Source organism: Ovis canadensis, chromosome 9 (genome assembly GCF_042477335.2).
Source record: "Ovis canadensis isolate MfBH-ARS-UI-01 breed Bighorn chromosome 9, ARS-UI_OviCan_v2, whole genome shotgun sequence".
Classification (NCBI taxonomy): Eukaryota; Metazoa; Chordata; class Mammalia; order Artiodactyla; family Bovidae; genus Ovis; species Ovis canadensis.
Window position 1 is genome coordinate 54,485,494 of NC_091253.1, and position 25,811 is coordinate 54,511,304.

At 40.1% G+C, this 25,811-nt stretch overlaps 1 protein-coding gene across 2 annotated transcripts in view; it reads right to left on the minus strand.

The window, feature by feature from the left end:
• Positions 1 to 12,455, minus strand: part of ARFGEF1 (ARF guanine nucleotide exchange factor 1) — a 131,762-nt gene extending 119,307 nt beyond the window's left edge. For both annotated transcript variants that reach the window (XR_011259004.1, XM_069600139.1), the window contains exon 1: positions 11,390 to 12,455. Coding sequence is in view for 1 of the 2 variants with exons in the window: in XM_069600139.1 (XP_069456240.1) it covers positions 11,390 to 11,513 (124 nt within the window). In the remaining variant the exon portion in view is untranslated. The remainder of the gene's footprint in view (positions 1 to 11,389) is intronic.
• Between the last annotated feature and the right edge of the window lie 13,356 nt (positions 12,456 to 25,811).

Consider the following 25,811-nt stretch of genomic DNA (forward strand, 5'->3'; position numbering starts at 1 on the left):
ACAAAAGTACCTTTCTTTCTAATCTGCCATTCAAGACTTCCCCAATAGCCATAAAAATGAGACCTGAGATGGGAACGGAGAATAAAATACTTTTTCACTTCATATATCCAAACACAAAGACTCATCACTGCATTTAGGAAAAAAGTACATTCTGATAATGTAAGTTTACCTTCTGTCCCTGTCTCTCCTGGCAAAATAATCTGCAGACACAGTATTTACTGTAAAACTTCTGTTCTCTAATCATTATAAAATACCCACTGTGGGAAAAGAAAATTTAAAAAATACCCATTTTGGAACTGGTATATGCTTTAAAAGCTTAATTATTAACAAGTGCTAATTTAATTATTAACTGGTATCAAACATATTACATCTTATTTCTGTTCTATTAATAGGTTGGTGCAAAAGTAATTGTGGTTTTGGACCATGAATTTTATATCACTATAACTCATTATAACTAGGGTCAAACACATCTTTATCAATCAAATTAGGAACAATTACAATCAACACATTTTTGCCAATGAGAAATAAGTTTATTTCTGTAGCATGAAAATATGTGCTTTAGGATTTGATGAACTCTTGGAAAACTTTTCCTGCATCCTGCTGGTTATGGAAGCATTTTCTCTGCAAAAAGTTGTTGAGATGCTTGAAGAAGTGGTAGTCAGTTGGCAAGAGGTCAGGTGAATATGGCAGATGAGGCGAAACTTCACAGTCCAATTCATTCAACTTTTGAAGCACTGGTTGTGCAAGGTGCGGTAGCGCATTGTCGTGGAGAATTGGGCCCATTCTGCTGACCAATACCAGCCGCTAAATCACTGCAGTTTTTGGTGCAGCTCATCAATTTGCTGAGCATGCTTCTCAGATGTAATGGTTTTGCCGGGATTCAGAAAGTTGCAGTGGATCAGACGAGCAGCAGACCACCAAAGTGACCATGACTTTTTTTTCTGGTGCAAGTTTGGCTTTGGGAAGTGCTTTGGAGTGTCTTCTCAGACCAACCGGCGACAACCGGTTGAAAATCCACTGTGAAAATCCACTTTTCAGTGAACGTCACAATCGGATTGAGAAATGGTCCATTGTTGTTGCATAGGATAAGAGAAGACAACCCTTCAAAGTGATAATTTTTTTGATTTGCAGTCAGCTAATGAGGTACCCACTCATCAAGCTTTTTCATCTTTTCAGTTTTCTTCAAAAAGCCAAACAACTATAGAATGGGCAACCTTGAGTTCTTTGGCAACTTCTCATGTAGTCGTTAAGAGGATCAGCTTTGATGACGACTCTCAATTGGTCGTTGTCAACTTCTGACGGCCAGGCATTGTGCTCCTCATCTTCAAGGCTCCCATCTCCTTTGCAAAACATCTTGAACCACCACTGCACTGTATGTTTGTTAGCAGTTACTGGGCCAATGCACTGTTGATGTTTTGAGTTGTCTCCACTGCTTTACTACCCATTTTGAACTCAAGTAAGAAAATCGCTTGAATTTGCTTTTTGTCTAGCATCATTTCCATAGTTTAAAATAAATAAACATCAAGTAATAAGTCATTAGCAAAAAAAACAAAGCGAGAAATGCACGTTAAAATGATGTATAACATAACCACATTTAAGAATGCATTCCATGTTCATGTTTGGGAACGCATGTAAGAATTAAAGATATTAAAATTTAAAAAATAAAAAACTAAAAAAAAAAAAGAATGCATTCCAATATCAAACGGCAAATTTCAACAATGCAAAAATGTAATAACGTTTGCACCAACCTAATACTAGACGATGCATGTTTTCCATCTCCATTTCTAAAGATACAAACAAGCACATTAGAAATCACAATTAAGCTTTTGCTTAGCACTGCATTGAATACATTCTCAATTATGTAAGAATTAACACTTAAAGAGACTAGAAGCATGAGGACCCAATAAAATAGATGAAACAAAATAACCAACTTACTCCCAAGTGTAACAATACTTTTTATCTGATACACAAGAATAAGGTAAGAAATGCTGATTAAGTATTATAAGTCACTAAGAGAATATAAAGACAATATTAAAGAATAAAGAAAATCCTAAAATTATTTGGGAAAGAAAATCAAACGTTATAAAAAAGTTAAGGGGCAATGAGGACTTGTCAATCATATTTGATACAATTTAAGCACTAAACAGAAATACTGGAATAAGATGTGATAAAATGCTTTTCTAACTTAGTAATTGCTTTTCAATACCTGATTATCAATTCTGAGACAAGGTGAACTTATTAAATATAAAACTCATTATACCTTAATAAATATCAAGGAAAAAAGTATGAAAAAAATTAATAAAATTTATAGAAAACAAAATTATACTTATCCTAACTATAAAAAGGCAGTTTTTATGTCTTTAATTCCTACTTTTAGGACAAAAAAGAAAAAGTGCAAAGAAACAATGAAAAAGAATGCTTACAGTAAAAATAGATCAAAATCAATAATCTAAAGAGGATGAATACCCTGACTTATTTTCCTCATACTCTGCTGTATATACAGTCATACCCAGCACAACTATATTTATAACTTTGCCTAAAGAACGAGAACCGTAAGTGACCACACTCTAATACCCCAGTGAGTTCCATCTTAATGTTTAGATAATTCCGCATACCTAACAAAATGCTCAAAGAATTTTTGCAGGGATTACTGAAAGAAAAATCTGTGAAGCAAATTTTATATGTAAATACTCCCAAAGTCAAAAACATTTAAATAAACGTCATCTTATTAAAATGCTAGGTAGGAAGACACAGATACAGCATATGAAATAATGAGACTATACAACCAAAAATTATGACAATTACACAAAAGTTACATTTGTATACTTATAAAAGAAGCCACTGAGATACACAACCAGTTATTTTTAGGTTAAGTCTTATCTATAATTTCCCATAAGATGACATTTTAATAAGATCTTGTTTTCATTTCAATTCTTAAAATGATCTGAAATGCTATGAACATTAAGAAAGAAAGCACAAGAGAGTAGTGTATTTGTACAGGGATAGGACTACAGAAACAATGAAAGCTAGCCTGCCCAGAGTCCTTGGGAGTCAGAGCCCAGCTGAATTTTTCAAAGAGCTCAAATAAAAATCTTACTTTAAAATTTGGTAAAAATCTTCAAAAGACACAGAGAAATGCACAAGAATCTGTCTGACTTTCTAGGTAGAACATACAGTAAAATGATTTTTTGCATGATGGACTCAGGGACACCATTATGAACACACAGTACATAAACACCCTCAAGACTCACTGAAACGTACAGAGCAATATTTTCTTCTGTTGCTGTTGGTTGACTGTTTCTCTCTCTTTTATGTATTTTGTTCTTATCTTTTCTTAGCATGCCTTTCTTTCTGTGATTGCTCTCTTATCTCATTTTTTAGTTTGTTACTTGTAAACAGTTCTGTGACTTAGGGTACAGTTCAGGACGGCCACATTAAGCCAAAAGGCACACACATTCCAACTGTACTAAACACAGCTCTAAACCTCAGTTTCTTCCTTTGCAAAACGCAAAGAATAATAGCACCAGAGCGCACAGGATTGTTCTGACAACTAACTGAGATATAGCTAATGAAGTACTTAATTGGCAAAGAACTTGGACTACAGTAAACATTCAATAAATGTTAGTTATTTCTTTTCCTCCTATTACCGCCTCAAGTTAAATAGCTCAACTTTTGGAAGAATTTATCTGTTCATGTGTATGTGTACAAAGTCTGGGGGAAAAAAAAATGCCTCAAAAAGCTAACACTGTTTGAATGAAATAACTTCATCTTAACTAGGATGGCTAAAATCAAAAACAGAAAATAAAAAATATTGACTGGCAAGGCTATATGAGAAAGCCAAATGATGCAGTTACTTTGGAAAACAACTTAGTTTCTTTAAAAGTTAAACAAAGTTATCATATGACTCAGCAATTCCACTTCTAGGTATTTATCAGAAATAAAATATTAGACCTGAATAAAGATTTACACTTGAATACTCATAGCAGCATTGTATGTCCAACCTAAATGCTTATCAATTGTGCGAAGACAAGCAAAAAAATAAGGCACATCTACATTATGGAATACTATTCAGCAAAAAAAAAATATATTGATACATGCTACAACAAGAATGAACTTCAAAAACATTATGCTGAGTGAAGTCAGGCATGAAAGACCACATATGTATAACACACAGATTTCCAGTAAAGGCAAAGACATGGATTAGTGGATGTCTGCAAACTCGGATTAACTGTAAATGGGCATGAGGGCCCTTACCGGGGTGATGGAAATGTTCTAAAACTGGATTATGGTGATGGGTGCACACTTCAATGAAATTTAGTAAAAAATATATTTTAAATGGGCATATTTTATAGACTGTAAATTGTGACTTCAATAAAACTTTTAATAAAGGTAACAAGAGTTACCTCTATTGTGATGGGTGATTTTTTTACCCCTAGTTCTACTTTTGAAAATGGTTTGAAGAAAAGGATTTATGTTTTTACAAAAGTAAACTGCCAAACTTATTGGACTTACACGTAATTAAAAGCAAACTGAGTAAAGGCACAAGGACTCTCCTATGAAAACAGTCCTTGGTTTTCATGATACTACTTTGCTTGCTTACATTTTTACTGATTAATTTCGTAGCAAGGTGTGGACAGATGAGTGTTATTAAACAGCTGATTAGTGAATTCTTATCAAAAGTAGAACATAAAACTTTTAATTAAACACTTGGGCCCAGGACTCTTTTACTAAAAGAAGTTTCCTAAGACTCACGAACATTAAAGCCTGAGAATAATTCCTTTCTAAGTTTATGAAAGAGACCAAAGACAGTATTGTATTATTTATACACATTTGGTCTTCTGAACTCATATGCAGATTTTCTTTAAGAAACACTACATGATCCAAGGCTGGCTGAATCCAAGGATGCGGAATCATGGATAGGGAGAGCCGACTGTAAAGTTACACTTGGATTTTCAACTGCTTGGAGGGAGAGTGCCCTAACCACCATGTTGTTCAAGTACACTCTGCACTCTAAAGAGAAGCTCAAACAAATCAAAGTGGGTCTAAAGTCAGGATAAAGACAACTGTTATTAACAAACTACCACAAACTTGGCTTAAAACATTAGAAATTCGTTTTCTCTCAGTTCTGGAGGCCAGAAGTCTGAACTAAAGGTGTTAGCAGAGCCATTCCACCAATGAAAAGCTCCAGGAAGAATCCTTCCTTGCCCTGTCTCAACCTGGTGACACCTGGCATCTCTTGGCTTCCAGCAACATAACCTTGATCTCTGCCTGCCTCCATTTCCACATGCCTCTCTTCCTCTGTGTGTCTCTGTGTTTCTCCCTCTACATAGGACACCAGTCACTGGACTTAGGACCTACCCTTAAATCCAAGATGATTTCATCTCAAGATCTTTAACTGATTACATCTGCCAAGTTCCTATCCCTGAAAAGGGACCAGATCAATTGTTTACTGTAATTGAAACAATGTGAAAGACGCGCTCTCTTAGGAAAAAACCTCAGAGAAAAAACTGACAAGTCAAATCTGAAATTGTTTTGTGCCTTCTCACTAGACTATGTTCTATCGTTTTAAGTGTACCTTTTTCTCAGTAGAAAATATCCTATTATATCAGCAGGAAATTCTATCATTAAAAAATTCTAAAATACACAAAGAGTTGAATAAAATGTTTTACTAATATGTTTTCTCTCCTGGTGTTCCCCATCATAGTGAACGCCTTCTCCAATAACCTGGTTCTGGTTCTGTTTGTTGTCAGGCAACCAACCCATCAGCAAATCCTGTCAACTCCAAAGTATATTCCAGGACTTCCCTGGTGACAGTGGATGAGAATCCGCCTACCAATGCAGACGGTTTGAGCTCTGGTCTAGGAAGAGCCCATGTGTTGCAACTAAAACCATAACCAGTCAAATCAATGAATATCAAAACAACAACAACAACGAAAAAAAGAACTGAGGCTTTGCATGTGGCACCCTGTGCCCCACGGGAAAAAAATACATATTTCAAATGCAACCAATTCTCATTCCCTCCACCACCATCAGCCTAAATCACTATCACCTCTGGCCAAAGAGAGCCTTTTAACATGTAAACCTGCTTTGTCACCCCCTGTAAAACTCTCCAGGGACTTAGAGCACAGATGTAATAAAAGCCAAAGCTGCTCTCCTCTCCTCCTCCCTCCTCTCTCTCTAGCCACACAAGGTTCCTTTCATCCTGGAAGGTACGAAGCACAACACCAGCATCACTGTTCCCTCTGCCTGTGAAACCCAGGCCATCTGAGAAACTATCTATCACATCTCTGCTGACATGTCACCTCCTGAAAAGGCCTTTCCTGACAGCCCTACCTATACTTGCCCCCCTGGTCATTCTCCCTTTACCTTTCTGAACTATTTCCTCAGATAATAACAATTATCAATTTGACAATACATCAGTTTTTTACTCTCAGCCTCAACTAGAAAATACCTTCCATAAAAGCATATTTGGCTCACTGCTCTATGCCCAGCGCTGAAACACTACCTGGCCCATACTAGTTCAACCAAGTATCTGAATGAAGAATGTACTTAACTTGGAATGGCAACAATAATTTGTTCATGTGTTTCCCCTTTTCAGATATTCCCTCATCCAATCTGTGATGAATATTGTGACAAATATTCCCCCAAATTATTTCCCATTCACAATACATTTTTACTCTGGTTCGAAACAATGATTACCGACAGAAGTTTCTCTACGAGTTAAACATTAACACCGGAGATGAGCAGTTGCTTGCCATTAGACAGGATAGGAAAGAAAGAGCTAGAAACCAAATGGCCCTCTGATCCTGATACCACTCTGTCCAACTACACCTCATTTCTTCAGATACTATCAACAAAACTCCTGCTTTCCAAAAACATAAGAATGGTTCCCTCAGTAGTTAGGGCCATTCTATCTGCATTTGGTTTTTTTCCCTTGAACAGTGTCCCAAAGTAAATTTCAAGGAACAATGTTTCCAAGCGGTGTTAACAGATAATGAAAAGGGTCAAATTTAGGGAAAACTTCATTAAGCAAAACTGAGCCGGTTTTTTTTCATAGAGGACTCTTCAGAATTTTAACTATGTTAATGTGCAGTATAAATCTCCACAATGGAAAGAGTATATACACTGTAACCCAAACTTATTTTTTTCCACTCAAACCTAATATACTCTTTCAGTCACTTCATTCATCACGCCCTTCTTTCCTAGCTACCTCAAAAATTTTGGCAGCCTGACTTACTGAAAACACTTTATTTTAGATATCAAGGAAGGTTTAAAAAGAGACTTGCTAATGGATTTAAATTATAATTAAGATAATTCACTGTCTGCAGGGTATTATTTGAGACAAAGTCATTTTCTGGTAAATAGTTAAGAGTGACAAAAATTAATAAAATTACCAGAAGTAGCATAAAACTAAAATCAAATGCACTCAAATAATCCTGCCCCTGCCGACTCATACTTCTTTTTTAGAACGCCAGTAACCAAAACAAGGGCAAGACTGGAGGTGCAGAACAAAGCAAGTTTTGTTAAGTTTTTAGCCTAAATACGATATTGATATCTACATTTCTGGAAAAGACTATAAGCTTAGATAACAAACTCATAAAAAAAATCAGCAGGATCACTTTAGAACATGATGAACACAAATTCACACCCTGTATGATGCAAAAATTACTTTCCTAGCAATCCCTCTTTTTTGCCATCATTCCCCAGTATCTCTGCAGGGACCTCAACCTTAATGCTGCCTCTGCAGGCCTCCCTTGCCTCTAAAACCTTCTTCTGGTCACCTCTTTCACTTCTATTTTCTATCAGTGCCAGCTTCCAACCTTGAACTCACTCACCCTAACATTTGCAGGATATCTTCACAGATACTCAATGTTAGAGGCAAAAGCTGAACTAGTCATAGCCCTAACATCAAAGAAACTCTTGAAACTTAGAGGCCTGGCTGGAATACGGCCCAACTGCACCCTCCCCTCCCTATAAGACAAACAATGCTACCTTCAAGCCCAATCCCTCAACAATCCTAAATTCTTTAAAACTAAAAATAGTTCAGCTGTTGTCTCATCTGCCAGCAGATGGCCAGACTATTTTTAATTCAGGATTCTAGAGAGCAGGAATGGATCAAGCTAAGCTAGGGCAGCCTGGAGGCCCTGACTCTGCAAAGTTCAGTGGCTGCTGCAGAAAGCTGGTGTGGGGCAGGTACCAAGAGAGGGCAACCTGGAGCTGTTCCTGGGCCTGTGGGCTATACACTGACGGCAACAACATAGGTGGGAGGGATTTTGGTGTTTTGGGTTTTTTAATCACTTCACTTCAAAATAAAGTCAAGGTGAGAAGGATTTTGTTTTTTCTTTTTTTTTTTTAACCACTTTACTTCAAAATAAAGTCTGAAATGTAAGACAATTTTACAAAAGTTTCCAATAATCTGCTTTAAAGTTTTCGTTATCTTTCTTTACATGAAAATAAAAGCTCCTTTATGTGGTGTTTTTGAGATTGGGTTTTGTTTTAATAAAGTAAAATCTCCCCTTATCTAGGTAAGGTTTCCAAAAAGCTATATTGTGACCAAAGAAAAAAGAAAAAAATACAGTATTCTTAAGAACATGAGATGAACTGTAATTTCATGAGTATAATTTACAGAAAATCAATTTATTATAGGTCATCTTACTAAAAGGTAACTGAATTTTGAATAATAGTGCTCTGAAATCTACTCACACACCACTAACATGATTTTAAAACACAAAAGGATTAGATGTATCTTCTTGTTCCCTTTAGCTATACGGTAGGTGCTCAGTAAAAACGGGGGTGGGGGGTGGGGGGAACGACACACAGAATAAATGAAGGCGGTATATTTAGGTGGGTTATTTACAAAGTCTGTTTAGAAGAGTTACAGCAACACCCACCTCTCTACCACTACCAGCCAACTCCTACCCACTCACAACCCAGAGATAAGGAATGACCAAACCAGGCCATTCCAGTTTACTTTCCCATCCAGCTTGCTAGCCATACAGATTATCAAGAAACCAAAGGTGGCCTGACCCAGGTCTCAATAGTGAAGTGGAAGAGGGAGGTCTATGACAGTTTCCAGGGATGCATTTGGGGATACTATCTACTACAGGACATTATACTTTCTGCAAAGATAAGTGTCATCTCTATTAAATTATGTTTGGGCGGTAATGTACATGGATGACTAAAAGGGAAGAAACAAAGGTCATCAGGGATTAATTATCATGAGATTGCTCAATGAGATTTTGTAGGAGACTAAATGCAACTATGAAATACAAGGAAAAAGCCCTATATGTCTCAAGTAAAGAAAGTACTCTGGGACATTCCTCACAAGCTTCTGCTAACTATGTGGAAGGGACAAACAAGTAAAAACTGGCAAAATCTGAAATAATCTTTGTAGAGCCAAGGCAGACAGGAGCAAGTAGTCCCTCCCTCTCAAAACAGCAAGGACCAAGCCATTAAAGCCTCTAAAGATGCCAATCAAGAGTGACAGGGATACTCTCAATGTACAAGTTAACAAAACAATTGTGTTCACATTCGTGGCACATTAGAGGGGAACCTAACATTACAACCACTATGTTCAACATCCTAACTAACTGTACAGAGAAGGAAACTGAGGCCCAGAGACCTGACTATGCTGCAATGTAACAGAACTGCAATTTAAAGCCAGGATCTGAGTCTCCTTCCAGTAAGCATTCCGTTTAGAACAGATACTTATATTAGCATTTTGGAGAGGGGGGGAAAAAAAAAAAAAAAATATATATATATATATATATGTATACACACACATAACACTCTATTTCCTTAGTCTAATACTCTAATACTTATACTTTAGTATATGAAAGGTATATTTTAACACAGAAAATCTGACCTCAAAAACTAAAACTTTAGTTTGAACTCTTAACTTCTTTAACCTACAAGTTATTTAAAAACCTACACATAACAATTAAAAAAAAAAACTCCCCAAATCACTCCTTCCCTCATCCTGCTTCAACTTGTCTTTTAAGACCCAGCTATAAATTCAATTTTTACCACTGTACAACATCCTCTCATAAATTTAGAATAGTCTTTTGCTAGCTACAAGAATAACAAAAGGTGAACTTCTGATCCATGAAGGGATAAAAAATTTTTTTAATTCATTATACATAAAATTCAAAAAAATTTAATGAAAATTTCTTCAATAATACTTCTCACATCACTTTAGAGGATCCAAAAAGGAGATAAAAAACCGCTTATTACAGTAAGTTAAAAAGTCTTTATTTTAATAATTAAAAGGCAAAGTTGCTTTTGAGCTATCTTGACCCTTTAGCATACATCCAAGTTATTCTGGATTTTTGCCCCTTTTAAGAATGCTTTTTTCCAAACCCACTTAACACGCTTCCTTTTCTCGTCAACTTAATCTAGTCTGTTTCCAGCGCTATAAACTAAAGCCAAGCATTAGGAATTCATCTTTGCGTTTAACGTCCTGGTCCTTCCTTAAAGGATTTCATTCCTGATGAATGCAAAAGATCCATCAGTGGTCCTCCTGAACAATTCCTCATCTGCCAGTCCTCGCTGTAGGTATTGTTTGCATTTACCCTGCTATGGGCTTCACGACACTAGATCCCTTTCGTCTGAACTGTAAATCACAATTCAAGCTTGCGAGCAGCTGTCACGGTCCAGACATGTGGCTGGTGGGTGTCATTGTCTTGTTCATTTCCCCCGTTCAAAGCCTCCCTTCCTTGTCACTAAAGCCAGCTTATCTAAAGGTCCTTTCCTTCCCCGCTTTTATCTCGCCACCCCCACCCCTTAACCTCAGGTCTTGTTCTTCCAGGTCAGCCCAGTCGGATACAACATTACTCTCTGTTTTTCCCGTGGCGGAGGCGCAGAGATGTCAGTACAGGCTGCACCTCTCGCAAACCCCTTCTCGACACTGTCAACAAGGGAACAACTTCAGCCTCTCTTCCCAAAGTACCACGCTAAACGAAAAGTTATTTGAAATTACGAGACGGAACCCTTCCCACGCCCCATCTTGACAAGTCAGCTCCACCTCAATTTTCTCAGCGAATAAACAGCAGCCCCTGTCCTGCCTCTTCACAAAGGGTGATGCCCCGGCCGCACCGCACGGTCCACCAACCAAACCTTCGCAGATTCCCCAGGCGACCCCCGCCACCCCCCAGCCCGGCCGCGTTACCGGGCCCGGCTCACTGCCATTCCTCCTCCACCCTGCCCCTGCCCCGCATCGAGCCGAGTTACTGTCAACTCCTGCCACGCAACCCCAGAGCTTCGCCTGGCCTCCCGGAGGTCAGTGGCGCTGGCCCAGCTCGCCCCCGGCGACCCCACCTCCCGCGCCGGCCTCCCTCCCCTCGCCCCGCACCCTCCCCACCCCCATCCCTCGGGCCTCCTCCCCGCTCACCTAACGCCACCTCGCACGCTTTGCGCAGCTGGGAGTGATGCGCCTTCTTCACTTCCTTGTCGGCCAAAATCTTCTCCAGGGCCCGGGTCAGGAACATGTTCTTCGTCTTCTTCCCCTCATACATGGACGCAGAGAAGAAGGCGGCGGCTCGTCCGACCCGCGGATCCCAGCGGCTGGAGGGGAGGAGGACGACGACGAGGGAGAGGAAGAGCCGAGAGAAAGGAGAGGGGGTGGCGGTGGGGGAGAGGAGGAGGCGTGGAGGGCAGCGGCGGGATCAGGAAGGGGCGGGGGAGCTGGGCCGGCTGCGGGGCGGGCGAGGGGCGCGCAGGTCGTAGCCGTCCCCCAAAGGGCCGCGCCCGTGGGACCTCTGCTTCTCCCGGCCCGGGGGTCGCTTCCCGGCCCCACCACCACCACCTTCCCCCTCACTCGCCCCTCCGCCCGGGAGACGGCGAGGGAGCCCAGCCCGGCGGCCGTCAGGCTGGGGGACTGAGAAACGAGGCGGCGGATCAGAGGCCCGGAGAGAGCAGGGCTGCTCTGGCTCCTGTGGGGACGAGCACCCGCCGCGGCCGCGGACTGGCCTCCATCACCGCCGACCTGCCCCGGCCGCCATGTTGGGAGGAAACGACGCGTCACGCAGCGGCCGAACGGCTGCAGAGGAGGAAGCGGCGGCGGCGGCGTTGGCTGCCCAGAGCTGCCGCGGCGCCGGGAGGCAGGGGGCGGAGGGCGGCGCGGGAGGAGCGGCTCGAGCCGCAGCGCTACGGCGGCCTGGCGGGGCCTCGCCTCCTCCCGCGTTCGCCTGCAGGGCGGCGCGGGGCGTGGCGGGCGTCCTGCGGCGCCGCGCTGGGCGCTTCGCGCTCCGATGACCCCCGGCGCCGCCGAAGCCGCCGAGCGGACGCGGCTCCGGGCTCCGCTGCGGGCGCTTCGCAGACTTTCCAGAGTGCCCGTGAGTGGGCGCGCGCGCAGCCCCTTCCGCCCCGGGACTCACGGAAACACCCTCAGGGCCCGAGCTCGACCGCACTCGTCCCACCTGCCGCGTGGCCGGTGCTCGGCGGCACTGTTTCCACCTGCAGCGCTCGACTCTTAAATTTAATTACCAGCTGCACGAAACTGCTAGATCCAAGACCGTGTCCCCCGACTACCTCAGGATTCTCTCTTGTGAAGAGTACAGCCGATCTGACGAGGATGCACGAATGTTTCATCACTTCTTCATCTCCGTAGGGTAAATCAGGAATCTCTAGGTTTGAGATTTCTTCTGAATTGAGACTAAAGTTAAGGAACAGATGAATGCTTCTGATTGACGAGGCCCTTTAGAGCTTTGTATTGTCTGTACCTCTAATACTAAGGTTCGGTCGAGGACATGAAAACCAGTTTCAGAATGGAAAAGCTTTAAGTACAAACATTACCGCAGACACACAGGTGACCGTGTGCCTACTTTGATACCAAAGAATTATTCAGATTTCCACAGTGTTTTCATTCAGAACAGAAAATAACAAGGAAAACCATTAAATGGGAAGAATTCGTTTACATGGTGATCTAGGTGCACATCTTTCTAAGTTCAAAGCTACTGTGTGGCTCTATCAATACTAGATCTCAAATTATTAGAATATGTCTCTCACTGTTCTGATCAATTCGATTCCCGTGACTGTGCTGCTGCTGCTTGGTCGCTTTCAGTCGTGTCCGACTCGGTAGGACCATACTGGAGGAGGATGCCATGCCCTCCTCCAGGGGCCTTGACTGTGGACTTGTCCTAATGCAGCCAACTAAACTTAAAAGGAGAGGCTGTAATTTGGAGCAGGCTAAAAACCATGGGAAATAAAAATGGAAACCTTGAAGGTGATCCAGAATTAAAGCGGGCTAGTATTAATAGATTAGTTTTTTAAAACTTTCTTATCCTAAGAGACAAATCCATAAATTGGTTAATTTCACTCCAATAGCTGTTTCTTTCATTTTTTTTTTTTTAATAGCTGTTTCTATATAGATTCCTGGAAGTTAGAGATTTGGTATACTAGATCAGACATACCATTGATTTCTGTCTTCACTCTCATAGGTAATAAGATTTGAGAACAAGCTCCATTTCTAATTTTTGTTTCTTTGTCATGCCAGTGTTGTACCAGGTATTGTTGAAGGTGCTAGCTGATCACTGAATCTATTTACTCTTCATTACAGACATATAGTGTGTTTTCTTGTCTCCCTTGCAGTTAAGTGTAGCCATCCAGATTTGGGTTTCCCAGGTGGCACTAGTGGTAAAGAACCTGCCTGCCAATTCAGGAGACGATAAGAGATGGATTTGATCCCTGGGTCTGGAAGATCCCCTGGAGGAGGAAATGGCAACCCACTCCAGTATTCTTGCCTGGTGAATCCCATGGACAGGAGCCTGACTAGCTGCGGTCCCAGGGTTGCAACGAGTCAGACAGGACTGAAGCAACTTAGCATCCAGATTTAGCTCATTAAAAAAAAAAAAAAATCTTCCACCGGCAGTCTTCCATGCTCTTTCCCTTCATTGGCCACATGCTAAAGACAGCAGAGCCACAAGTTACAAGGAGCCAAGGTCCCTGAAATTACAACTTGATGGAGAGTCAGCCAATATTTGTTTTGGACTTTACATGGGCAAAATAAAAGGGTATATTGAGCAGCTAGCCTTATCCTAATAAATGCACTTGACACTCATTAATGGATAATACAGAGCAAAAACGTCATCTATCCATTTCTATAAGCCTAGCATCTAGTGTAGTCACTGGCACAGAAAATGCATTTGGTAGAAACTTGAAACTTTGAATGAAAAACTCTAGGTTAAGCCAAGATCACATGTGACTTAGGAGCTTGCCGTATATAGTAGGGAAAAAGATACTAAAGTATATCATTAGTGAATATATAATCACAAATGTATGATTAAGGTGCTATGAGGAGATCTACTTTAGATTTGGGGTTCAGAGATGATTCCCTGAAGTAACATTTAACTGAGGCCTGAAGGAAGAGGAAAAATTAGTCAAACTAAGTTGGAAAAGAACATTCCTGGCAGTCTCTTGGGGTTGGGGAGATGCTTGCAAGTTTCAGGAACCAGAATAAGGCAGCATGGCTGAAAGTTATCAAGGGGAAATGGTGCTAGTAAAGATAAAGAGGGAACTAGGTCATACAGGCATGTTAAGGGTTATGGACTTCATGTTAAGGGTTTAGGATTTCAGCCCACTAGCAATGGAAATCTATTGAGTTAAGTTATGAAATTGGCAAGATAAAAGTAGTCCCTCTATCTGTAGAATGAATTAGAAGGGGATGAGATTGTATGTGGACAGAACAGTGAGGAGATGGTTACAACAGTGCCACATGGTTTAGGCTGGGGTCCTGGACTGTCATGCAAAGCTTGGGAGACCACACCCTGCACAGAGCAAAATGGGGCTGGACTTGAGCCCCAGCATCTGCCAAGAGGAGGGGGCTCCTTTTTCTAACTTGGATAAATGTTAGCTCGACCAGTGCTGTGAGTGATGGCAGTGGCGATGGAGCAGAGTGGACAGATCTGAGTTGTACTTTGGTAGCAGAATGGACAGGATCTAGTAATGAATTGGAGGGAAGAAAAGAGAAAGGAGAGATCATGATGAATGCCATGTTTCTGCCTGGAGTCCACGGATGAGTAGAAATGCTGTTTATTGAGATGGCCTAGACTGGGATAAGAGCATGTCTGAGGGTGAGGGTACAATTTTTAGAAGAATCTACGCCTATGAAACATGACCTGACGATCAGAAGTAATGGCCTCCACCCTCCTTTCTCCCAGAGGAAAATCCATCTTCCCCTTTGCTGAGTCTAAATGTCATCCAAACTGTGGTGGGGATAGGGGTGGGATGGGGTGGGTTATGGGGGGTTGGTGCACAGCCTTGGGAGTTGGACACCTGTTACCCAACTTGAAACTCAAGACATTAACTCTTACCTGTCTGGAGCAAAAAGTAAGTATGACGGTAAAGCAGATGCCTTTTAAAGATAAGGGAAAGATGATATTTTTACTCTTTTATTTTCAATTATAGTGGAAGGGATGTCAGGCTCAGACAATTTTTACATTAAATTTGAGTATATTTCCCTGTACGTATGTTTCCTTTTTTAAAAATTAATGTTGCTGCTTGGTGCTTATCCAATCTATTTAAATAAATTCAATTTCAGTATTTACTTATATTTGACTCATTGTTTTCCACACACTTAAATTCTACCAATTTCTATCCTTTAAATGTTAAAATATATTTTTCTTATACATGATTGCTTTACTGAGTCTATTTTTGCCTCTGTCTGTAATCTCACCTTCCTATCATTAATTACCACTCATCATTTTCTCTTTCGTCTATAACTTTGTTGTATATTAGTTGCCTTGACTTTTTGGGTTCCAGATCATTAAATAATATCAAACAATGAAAGACTTTGACCCAGATCTTAGAGTCTTGGTTGGTGTGCTTTATCATCCTTTTAAATATAGATGTAGCATGAAAATAAAATGTGAATAAAATTTTAATTAATGCTGAGTATATCTGATGTTAAAAGCCAAGACTGGTTAACATCCAAAAATAGCATCATATTCACTTGACTAAAAAGAAGCTATGATGCCTCCAGTAGTCTCATGTGATCTCAAAACATTCTGTAATCTGATGCTTCTCTGACCTTCCAACTAATGTCTCAATGGCAATGGCAATAATTATTAACATTTATATTGAGCTTACATATAGTATAGGCTTCCCTCATAGCTTAGTTGCCTGCAATGCAAGAGACCTGGGTTCAATTCCTGGGTCAGGAAGATCCCCTGGAGAAGAAAATGGCCACCCACTTCAGTATTCTTGCCTGAAGAATCCCGTGGACAGAGGAGCCTGGCAGCTACAGTCCATGGGTTCGCAAGAGTCGGACACAACTTAGCGACTAAACCACCACCATATTATAAGCCAAGCACAATAACTCAAATGAAGTTTCCATTATTATTTCTGATTTATAGATGAAGAAACAGACATAATAAAATTTAGATGACTTGTCCACATCATGCAAATTATATGTGGTAGAGCCAGAATTCCAACTTGGAAAGTCTGGCTCCAGAGCCCGTACTCTAAACAACTAAGCCATACTGCCTCTGAACAGTCTTGTAACCTCCTTCCTTGTCCACTCCCTCCTCCACTGAAATACAGATGTAGGTTCTCAAGTTCCAACCCATTCCTCCCTCATGCCCACCTCCTCCCTTCCTCTCATCCCCACACCACACGTCCATACAAACACAAAGCTTTCCTGCCCCTGTATGCCTTTGTTCATCATTTAGCAGTCCAGAGCACCCACTACCACCTCTCTTTTTTTGCTCTCCCCAAAGTCTTCCCAACCTTCCAAACCTCAGTGGAATTCATCCACTTCTAAGTTTTCTCCTTTTACCTCCAACAGCACAAATCCCTCCCTTTTCTAGCCTTGTATAACTTTGTCTGGGCTTCCCAGGTGGCTCAGTGGTAAAGAATCCACTAGCCAATGTAAGGAGACCTGGGTTCAATCCCTGTGTCAGGAAGATCCCCTGGAGGATGAAATGGCAACCCACTCCAGTATTCTTGCCTGGGAGTGGTTGCAAAGAATCGGACACGACTGAGCAACTGAGCATGCACGCATATCTTTGTCTACCTCATACTTTATACCTAAGTATATAACCATGGTGGTGCTTAATCAGACTGCAAGTTTTTGAGACCAGGGATTTAAGAAAAGATAAAGAAGGCAATAGAGAAGGAAATGGCAACCCACTCCAGTATTCTTGCCTGGAGAATTCCATGGACAGAGGAGCCTGGCAGGCTCCAGTCCATGGAGTTTCAAAGAGTTAGACACGACTGAGCAACTAACACACACAAAGAAGGCAACTTAGTAAAAGATGGGAAACATGGATTAAATTCAGAAACATAATCAGTTTTGCTGAGACCACGATAATGACATGAATGAGAGAGGCCATCTCCAAAGTCATTTTTCTCGTGTTTTCTTGCTTTTCATTTAAAGAGTTTAGTCTGAAAACTTGATATTCCTTATTTATCAGTCTGCTTGTTTTCACCTTGTTTAATAAGGAAGTAAATGAATAAAATGTGTTTTTAAACTCAGAGGTCCTGCTCACTATTCTGCAGAAAAAGTGTCAAAATACACTGAACAGCACAGATAAAAGAAGAGCATGGTAGGTTGAAGAAATTCATCTAGAAAATATAAGAAGAGCAAACAAATTTGCAATTAAATTTATATCTATATCAAATACCAAGAGGTGGTATTTGATAATGTGAAGTTTCAAAAAAATTAAATGTTGTGGTTAAAAAAAAATCTAGAGCTGGAAATTGGAAGTAATATAATTTTCCACAAATTTTAAATCATTCAGTGCTAAATATTTACAGAATAATAAAACTGAAAATATAAGCACTTAGATTTCATTAAAAATTTAAAGTTATATAATTCTCTCTAGAGGGATGGAAAGCACTTACTTTCAATCCATGGTACTGTTCTTTTCTGTATACATTGTTATAATTTTTCCTGTAAAGTCACACTAATGTTAACTACTACTTATTAGGTGTTTACTTTGTATGAAGCCCTTGACAAGCATTAACTCATTTAATTCTTACAACTCAGCCATGTACATGTTATTATTCTTCTTTTACAAATGAGGGGGAAATGGTTAGAGAAGTTAATTGTATCAAATATAAACTTGTCCCTTGCCAAAGTTCATGCATGCTCTTATCCATTGTTCTATCCTGTCTTTCTTAGTCACATTTTGAATAAGTGCTTTTTGACCAATGCTGTGCCATAATTATATTAAGGCAGGCCCTTATCTTTCTTTCCTTTGAAAGTACTCTCAATAACTAGTACACATTAATTACTCAGTTGCTTAGTCGTGTCTAACTCTTTGTGACCCCATGGCCTGTTAGCCCACCAGACTTCTCTGTCCATGGGATTTTCCAGGCAAGAATACTGGAGTGGGTTGTCATTTCCTTCTCCAGAGGATCTTCCTGACCCAGGGATCGAACCCATGTCTCCTGCAATGGCAGGTGGATTCTTTACACTGTGCCACCTGGGAAGCAGACCCGTATCTTTTATTTCTTTTGAAACAACTGCCAACAACAAGTACACATTAATTACTAAGTGAGAATTAATTTTCTGGAGGTCAGGTTTTTAAAGAAAATTTTTACTTGGAGATTTTTATTTAAAGCCTGTCTTTTAAAGAAACTGTAATCTGAAGCCTTCTGAAGAAAGAAATTTCTAGGCCCAGATAGAATTTACTAGTGAAGCTATCAAACATTTAAAGAAGAAATAACATCAACTCTATCTCCTTCAAAAAATAGACGAGGGGAACACTTCTCAAATCATAAGGCCAGCATAAACCTGAAACCAAAGCTAGATAAAAATAATACAAAAAGACAATTACAGACCATAACCCCTATGAATACAGACGTAAAAATCCTCAACAAAATATTAGCAAATCAGATTCAGCAGTGTATGAAAGTTCACCACAACCAATAGGAGGGGTTCATCTTGAGGATGCAGATAGGTTCAATATTAGAAAACCAAGCAATGTAACTGACCACACTGACAGAAGAAAAGATAAAAACTGCATGATCTTATCAACAGGTCAGGGGAAAGCAAGTGGTAACATTCAACGCTCATTCATTGTAAAAACTCTGAGCAGGCATCCTCAACTCGATTAGGGACATCTTAGAAAAAAACCCAACTCTTACCCTCCAATTAAAAAAAAAGGTCACTGCTCAATAAATATTGAATAATGAAGAAAATTGAAAAAATATGTATCCTTGAAAAAAAATTTTTTTAAGCTATAGTCAACATCATACTCAAATGTGAAAAAATTCAACAGTGAAAACCTGAATGCTAATATTGGAAACAAGGCAAGGGTGTACATTCTCACTACTCCTATTTAGCGTCACACTGAAGGTCCCAGCCAGCACCATAAAACAAAACAGACGCACACAGAACGGAGGAAACAGGCTTTCCTCATTGACAGTCAGCATAATTGTCTATGCAAAAAATCTCAAGGAATCTACCAAAATATATCTAGGACTTATCACTGAGTTTAATAAGGTCGGATACAAAATCAATGTACAAAAATCTATTTTATATTTACATATTATTCATATGCATTGGAAACCAGCCTTTTAAAAATACCATTTAAAATAAAGGCAAAAATAAAAGGTTTAATTGTAAATCTAACAAAATATACAAGATCGTATGATGAAAATTTTGAAGTGCTCATGAAAGAGCTCAGAGAAGACCTAAAGAAATGGGGAGACATCATATTCATGGATGGAAAGACATGGTAAAGATGTCATCTATAGGTACAGTATAATTTCAAATCTATAGTTATAGAGAAGCTGATTCTAGGATTTATATGGAAAGGCAATGTAACTAGAAGAGTAATAAGAATTTTTTAAAGAATAGAAATGGATGAATCATAATACCCAATATGAAGTCTTAATATAAAGTTGTGATAATCAAGACATCCAGCATTGGCTAGAAGATAGACATTCAGGTCACAGAACAGAATAGAAAGTCCAGATATAGACTCATAGAAATATAGCCAGTTGATTTTTGACTAAGGTTCAAAGACAATTCAGTGAAGAAAGGATAGTCTTTTCAATCAATAGTGTTGAAAAAATTAAGACATCCATATGTGGGAGAAATAAACAGCCTCAACCTAAAGGTCATACTTTGTACATAAATGAACTCAAAATAGGTCATAGACCTAAATGTAAAATATAAAGCTATTAAACTTTCAGAAGTAAACATAGGATAAAATCTTCATGAGCTAGGGTTAGGCAAAAGTTTCTTCTTCATGACACCAAAATCATGATCTATAAAAGAAAAAAATTAACAAATTAGACTTGACATAATTAACCGTTTGCTCTGTGAAACACATTGCTAAAAGACAAGTTACAAAATGGAAGGAAATGCTTGAAAATCATGTATCTGACAAGTAACTTGTATTCAGAATATATATTTTTTAAATTCCTGAAACTTACTAAAAAAACAACAACCCAATTTTCAAAAATGGGTGAAAAGCTTGGACATTTCACTAAAGAGGATATACAATGCAAATAAGCATTAAAAGGGCTTCCCTGATGACTCAGCGGATAAATAAAGAATACACCTCCAATGCAGGAGACAGAGGAAATTCAGGTTCAATCCCTGGGTCGGGAAGATCCCCTGGAGAAGGAAATGGCATCCACTCCAGTACTCTTGCCTTAAAAACCCGATTAACAGAGGAGCCTGGCAGGCTACAGTCCAAAGGGTCACAAATTAACCATTAATGCAAATTAAAAACACAATGAGATACTGCTGCTGCTGCTGCTAGGTCGCTTCAGTTGTGTCTGACTCTGTGTGACCCCATAGACAGCAGCTCACCAGGCTCCCCATCCTTGAGATTCTCCAGGCAAGAAAGCTGGAGTGGGTTGCCATTTCCTTCTCCAATGCATGAAAGTGAAAATTGAAAGTGAAGTCGCTCAATCGTGTCCGACTCTTAGCGACCTCACGGACTGCAGCCCACGGCTGCAGCTCCTCCGTCCATGGGATTTTCCAGGCAAGAGTACTGGAGTTGGTTGCCATTGCCTTCTCCTAATGAGATACTACTACACAGCTATTAAAATGACTAAAAAAATGGACAATATCAGGTGCCAGAGAGCTTGTGGAAGAATCTGAACCCACATTGCTGTCAGAAATGCAAAATGTACACAGCAACTCTGGAGAAACAGTTTGGTAGTTTCTTATAAAGTTAAACACTTACCCTGTGACCCAGCAATCCCTCTCTATTTATCCAAGGGGGATTAACAGTTATAGCCACAAAAAAAGCATGTACACGTATGTTTTTGCTTCCCTGGTGGCTCAGATGGTAAAGAATCCGCCTGTAATGTGGGAGACCTGGGTTCGATCCCTGGGATGGGAAGATCCCCTGGAGAAAAGAATGGCTACCCACTCCAGTATTCTTGCCCAGAGAATTCCATGGTCAGAGGAGCTTGGTGGGCTATAGTCCATGGGGTCGCAGAGTCAGACAAAACTGAGTGACTTTCACTCATATATCTAACACACACATTTATAGAAATTCTATTCATACTCGCTAAAATTGGAAACAATTCATATCTTTTTCACTGAGTAAATGGATGAACAGTAGTACAAAACTACTGGGGTGAAAATATGTGTTTATGGACATATGGATAGCACAAAGAAGGTTTTTTATTTAATTTTGTTTTCTTTTGCATGGGGAGAGAGGATGTCAGTGCTTAACATGTTCTGTATTCTGATTATGGTGGTGATTACATGAATCTGTACATACATGTGTTCACATTTATAGAAATGCTCACTGGAAAAAGTCAGTTTTACCATATGATAATTTAAGAAGCCTTCTTAGTTGCTCAGCCATGTCCAACTCTTTGCACCCTATTGGCCTGTAACCCGCCAGGCTCCTCTGTCCATGGGATTTCCCAGGCAAAAATACTGGAGTAGGTTGCCATTTCCTTCTCCAGGGGATCTTCCCAACCTAGGGATTGAATCTGAGTCTGCTGTGTCTCCTGCATTGCAGGGGGATTCTTTACCTGCTGAGCCCTTGGGGAAGCCCTGTATTTTTAACACCAAATATCAATTTTATCTCAATGAAACTACTAAATCAGGACCCACTGGACAGAAGATAGATATTTTAGGTAATTGAAAGAAACAGATTTGCTGTATCAAGCAGTAAAAAAAGAAAAAAAATGTAAGTAGGATTGGTGAGGGCATGTGTCTGGTTAATAAAAGAGGTTCAATCATCCAGATAGGCCATGAATGGAATTTTTTTGATTATTACACAAGATCCCACTCACCTGTAAGTAAGGAAGACTCTTGAAGTGTATTAATCATTCCACTGCAATCAATTATATTTTTTGAAACACCAGGTGGCTCAGTGGTAAAGAATCTGCCTACCAAGCAGGAAATGCAGGTTTGATACTTGGGTTGGGAAGATATCCCAGAGAAAGAAATGGCAACTGATTCCAGCGTTCTTAGAGAAAGAAATGGCAACCTACTCCAGTATTCTTGCCTGGAGAATTCCATGGACAGAGGAGCCTGGCAGGCTACCGTCCATGAGGTGGCAGAAGAGTCGGACACAACTTAACGACTAAACAACTATAGGAACACTTACTTCCAAAGCTCATTTTGGTGATTTACCACTGTTTTCAAACTGAAAGTGTTTCTGCAATTTCCTAACACACTATTCATAATCCCAAAGGAGTTCCTTACATACTAGAAGATGTCAAGATTATTTTCTTTTCAAAATATCACCACTGATGTGCAGGTAAGTAAAATCTCTTAAGTTTTTTAAATACTTAAGACAAATTTGCATTTATTATAGGAACAATTTAGTCTTTAACTTGTGTATAAATATGTTTCCTCTGTGGTTGGAAAACTGAATTATAATTGTTTTCATTTGCAGTTTTTAGAGTTGCCAGTTCCAATTATATTAATTTAAAGCTACCTTTTGAGACTAGTTAAATAAACTATGGCACATGCATCTAATGGCATATTCCAAAACCATAATAAGGAATGAGAATGCTTTTAATGTACTGATATGAAATTACACCTCATACATATTAGATGTAAAAAAAGCAAACTAGAATAGTAGACTTAAAACACTATGAATTGTGCAAAAATGGGGGAAAAGTTTGTATATATACATACACACACATGCATGTGTATTTATACTATTTGCTTAGACTGTTTCTGGAAGAATATAGAAGAGGAGAATTAAGTGTTCAGGAGTGAGAGTTGGAATATACCACTGATGACCATTTTATGTATTTTATATTTTGACCCCTGTAAATACATTGCTTATTACAAAAGTAAATGTTATTCTCTCTTCTTTGCAAAGAATACCTGTGCATTTTATAAAAACTGTCTAGAAAAAGAAGAAACAATAATTTGATTTCTTTATTGGGGTCAAAAATTCTCACTCAAGAGAAAAATACTGAAGAATAGATTTCTCAGTGATTCCAGTACTGAAAAGCTGGAATAAGGACCTTGGTTCTTATCTTCTTTGAAGAAGGAATTCAGCAAAGAGACCAAGATTATGAAAAAGATAAAAGTTTTGTCAGCAGCAAAGTACATTTGGAAAAAGCAAAATACGTATGAAAGTACACACAGGTGAGCGCAGAGTGAGTTGCACCCAATGGGGTGGCTTAGATTGCTTACCTGGGGGCAGGTTTCTGGGTTATCTCTGGCCAGTCGTCTCCACATCTCTCAGCTAAGATGGATTCCTGCTGGCCTCTCCCTCCTTTTGTCCTCCCCCTAGACTAAGGGCCTCCTCTGTGCATGTGTTGGGGGGTGGAAATTCACAAGAATGCACCCGAGTGGGGCCAATGCTCCTCCTGGTACCCCATCTTGAAGCATCAGCAAGAGACCAGCTACAGCTGCCTGGGGCCTCTCTATCTACTACCTCAATTGTATACATTTGTCTGATTTTTTTTCTTCACAAAAAGAATATCTAAAGTGTGTAAAATCCTTTGAATCCTATTTTGCTCTTCAAAATATTGGCTGAGGATAGATAGCACTGGGAGCTGGCTAGAAATGCAGACTTTTTGTGACCTACCCCAGATCTATCAAATCAGAACCAACATTTTAATTAAAGGCCTTCCTAGGGGATTTATGTGCACCTTCAAGCGTGAGAAAATACAGCCAAAGGAAAGCTGGAGTTGGAGGAAGACGGTGCCAACAGCCCTACATTATTAGGCAAGTTGATAATATATCAGAATAGAGACAGGTCAGTGAGCAAACTTTGTGAATTTTACTGAAGAACCAAAAGGAATCCTAGAAAGACCCAGAACCAAAGGTCAAAAGAGAAAATCCAAGCTCCTGGGTGTAAGTGTGTGTGTGTTTACGCGTGCTACCATGCATGTGCTTGATCACTCAGGCATGTCTGATTCTCTGAGGCCCCTGGACTGGAGCCCACCAAGCTCTTCTGCTCATAGAATTTTCCAGGCAAGAATACTGGAGCTATCCCACGTTGAAGGTTAGGTACGGCAGCAGTGAAGAGATATCCCTCGTCCAAGGTAAGGAGCAGTGGCTGTGCTTTGCTGGAGCAGCCGTGAAGAGATACCCCACGCCCAAGGTAAGAGAAACCCAAGAAAGATGGTAGGTGTTGCAAGAGGGCATCAAAGGGCAGACACACTGAAACCATATTCACAGAAAACTAGTCAATCTAATCACACTAGGACCACAGCCTTGTCTAACTCAATGAAACTAAGCCATGCCTGCAGGTCAACCCAAGATGGGCGGGTCATGATGGAGAGGTCTGACAGAGAGTGGTTCACTGGAGAAGGGAATGGCAAGCCACTTCAGTATTCTTGCCTTGAGAACCCCATGAACAGTATGAAAAGGCAAAATGATAGGATACTAAAAGAGGAACTCCCCAGGTCATTAGGTGCCCAATATGCTACTGGAGATCAGTGGAGAAATAACTCCAGAAAGAATGAAGGGATGGAGCCAAAGCAAAAACAATACCCAGTTGTGGATGTGACTGGTGACAGAAGCAAGGTCGAATGTTGTAAAGAGCAATATTGCACAGGAACCTCGAATGTCAGGTCCATGAATCAAGGCAAATTGGAAGTGGTCAAACAAGAGATGGCAAGAGTGAACGTCGACATTCTAGGAATCAGCAAACTAAAATGGACTGGAATGGGTGAATTTAACTCAGATGACCATTATATCTGCTACTGCGGGCAGGAATCCCTCAGAAGAAATGGAGTAGCCATCATGGTCAACAAAAGAGTCCGAAATGCAGTACTTGGATGCAGTCTCAAAAAGGACAGAATGATCTCTGTTCATCTCCAAGGCAAACCATTCAATATCACAGTTATCCAAGTATATGCCCCAACCAGTAAAGCTGAAGAAGCTGAAGTTGAATGGTTCTATGAAGACCTCCAAGACCTTTTAGAACTAACACCCAAAAAAGATGTCCTTTTCATTATAGGGGACTGGAATGCAAAAGTAGGAAGTCAAGAAACACCTGGAGTAACAGGCAAATTTGGCCTTGGAGTACGGAATGAAGCAGGGCAAAGTCTAATAGAGTTTTGCCAAGAGAATGCACTGGTCATAGCAAACACCCTCTTCCAACAACACAAGAGAAGGCTCTACACATGGACATCACCAGATGGTCAACGCCAAAATCAGATTGATTATATTCTTTGCAGCCAAAGATGGAGAAGCTCTATACAGTCAACAAAGACAAGACCAGGAGCTGACTGTGGCTCAGATCATGAACTCCTTATTACCAAATTCAGACTTAAATTAAAGAAAGTGAAGAAAACCACTAGACCATTCAGGTATGACCTAAATCAAATCCCTTATGATTATACAGTGGAAGTGAGAAATAGATTTAAGGGCCTAGATCTGATAGATAGAGTGCCTGATGAACTATGGAATGAGGTTC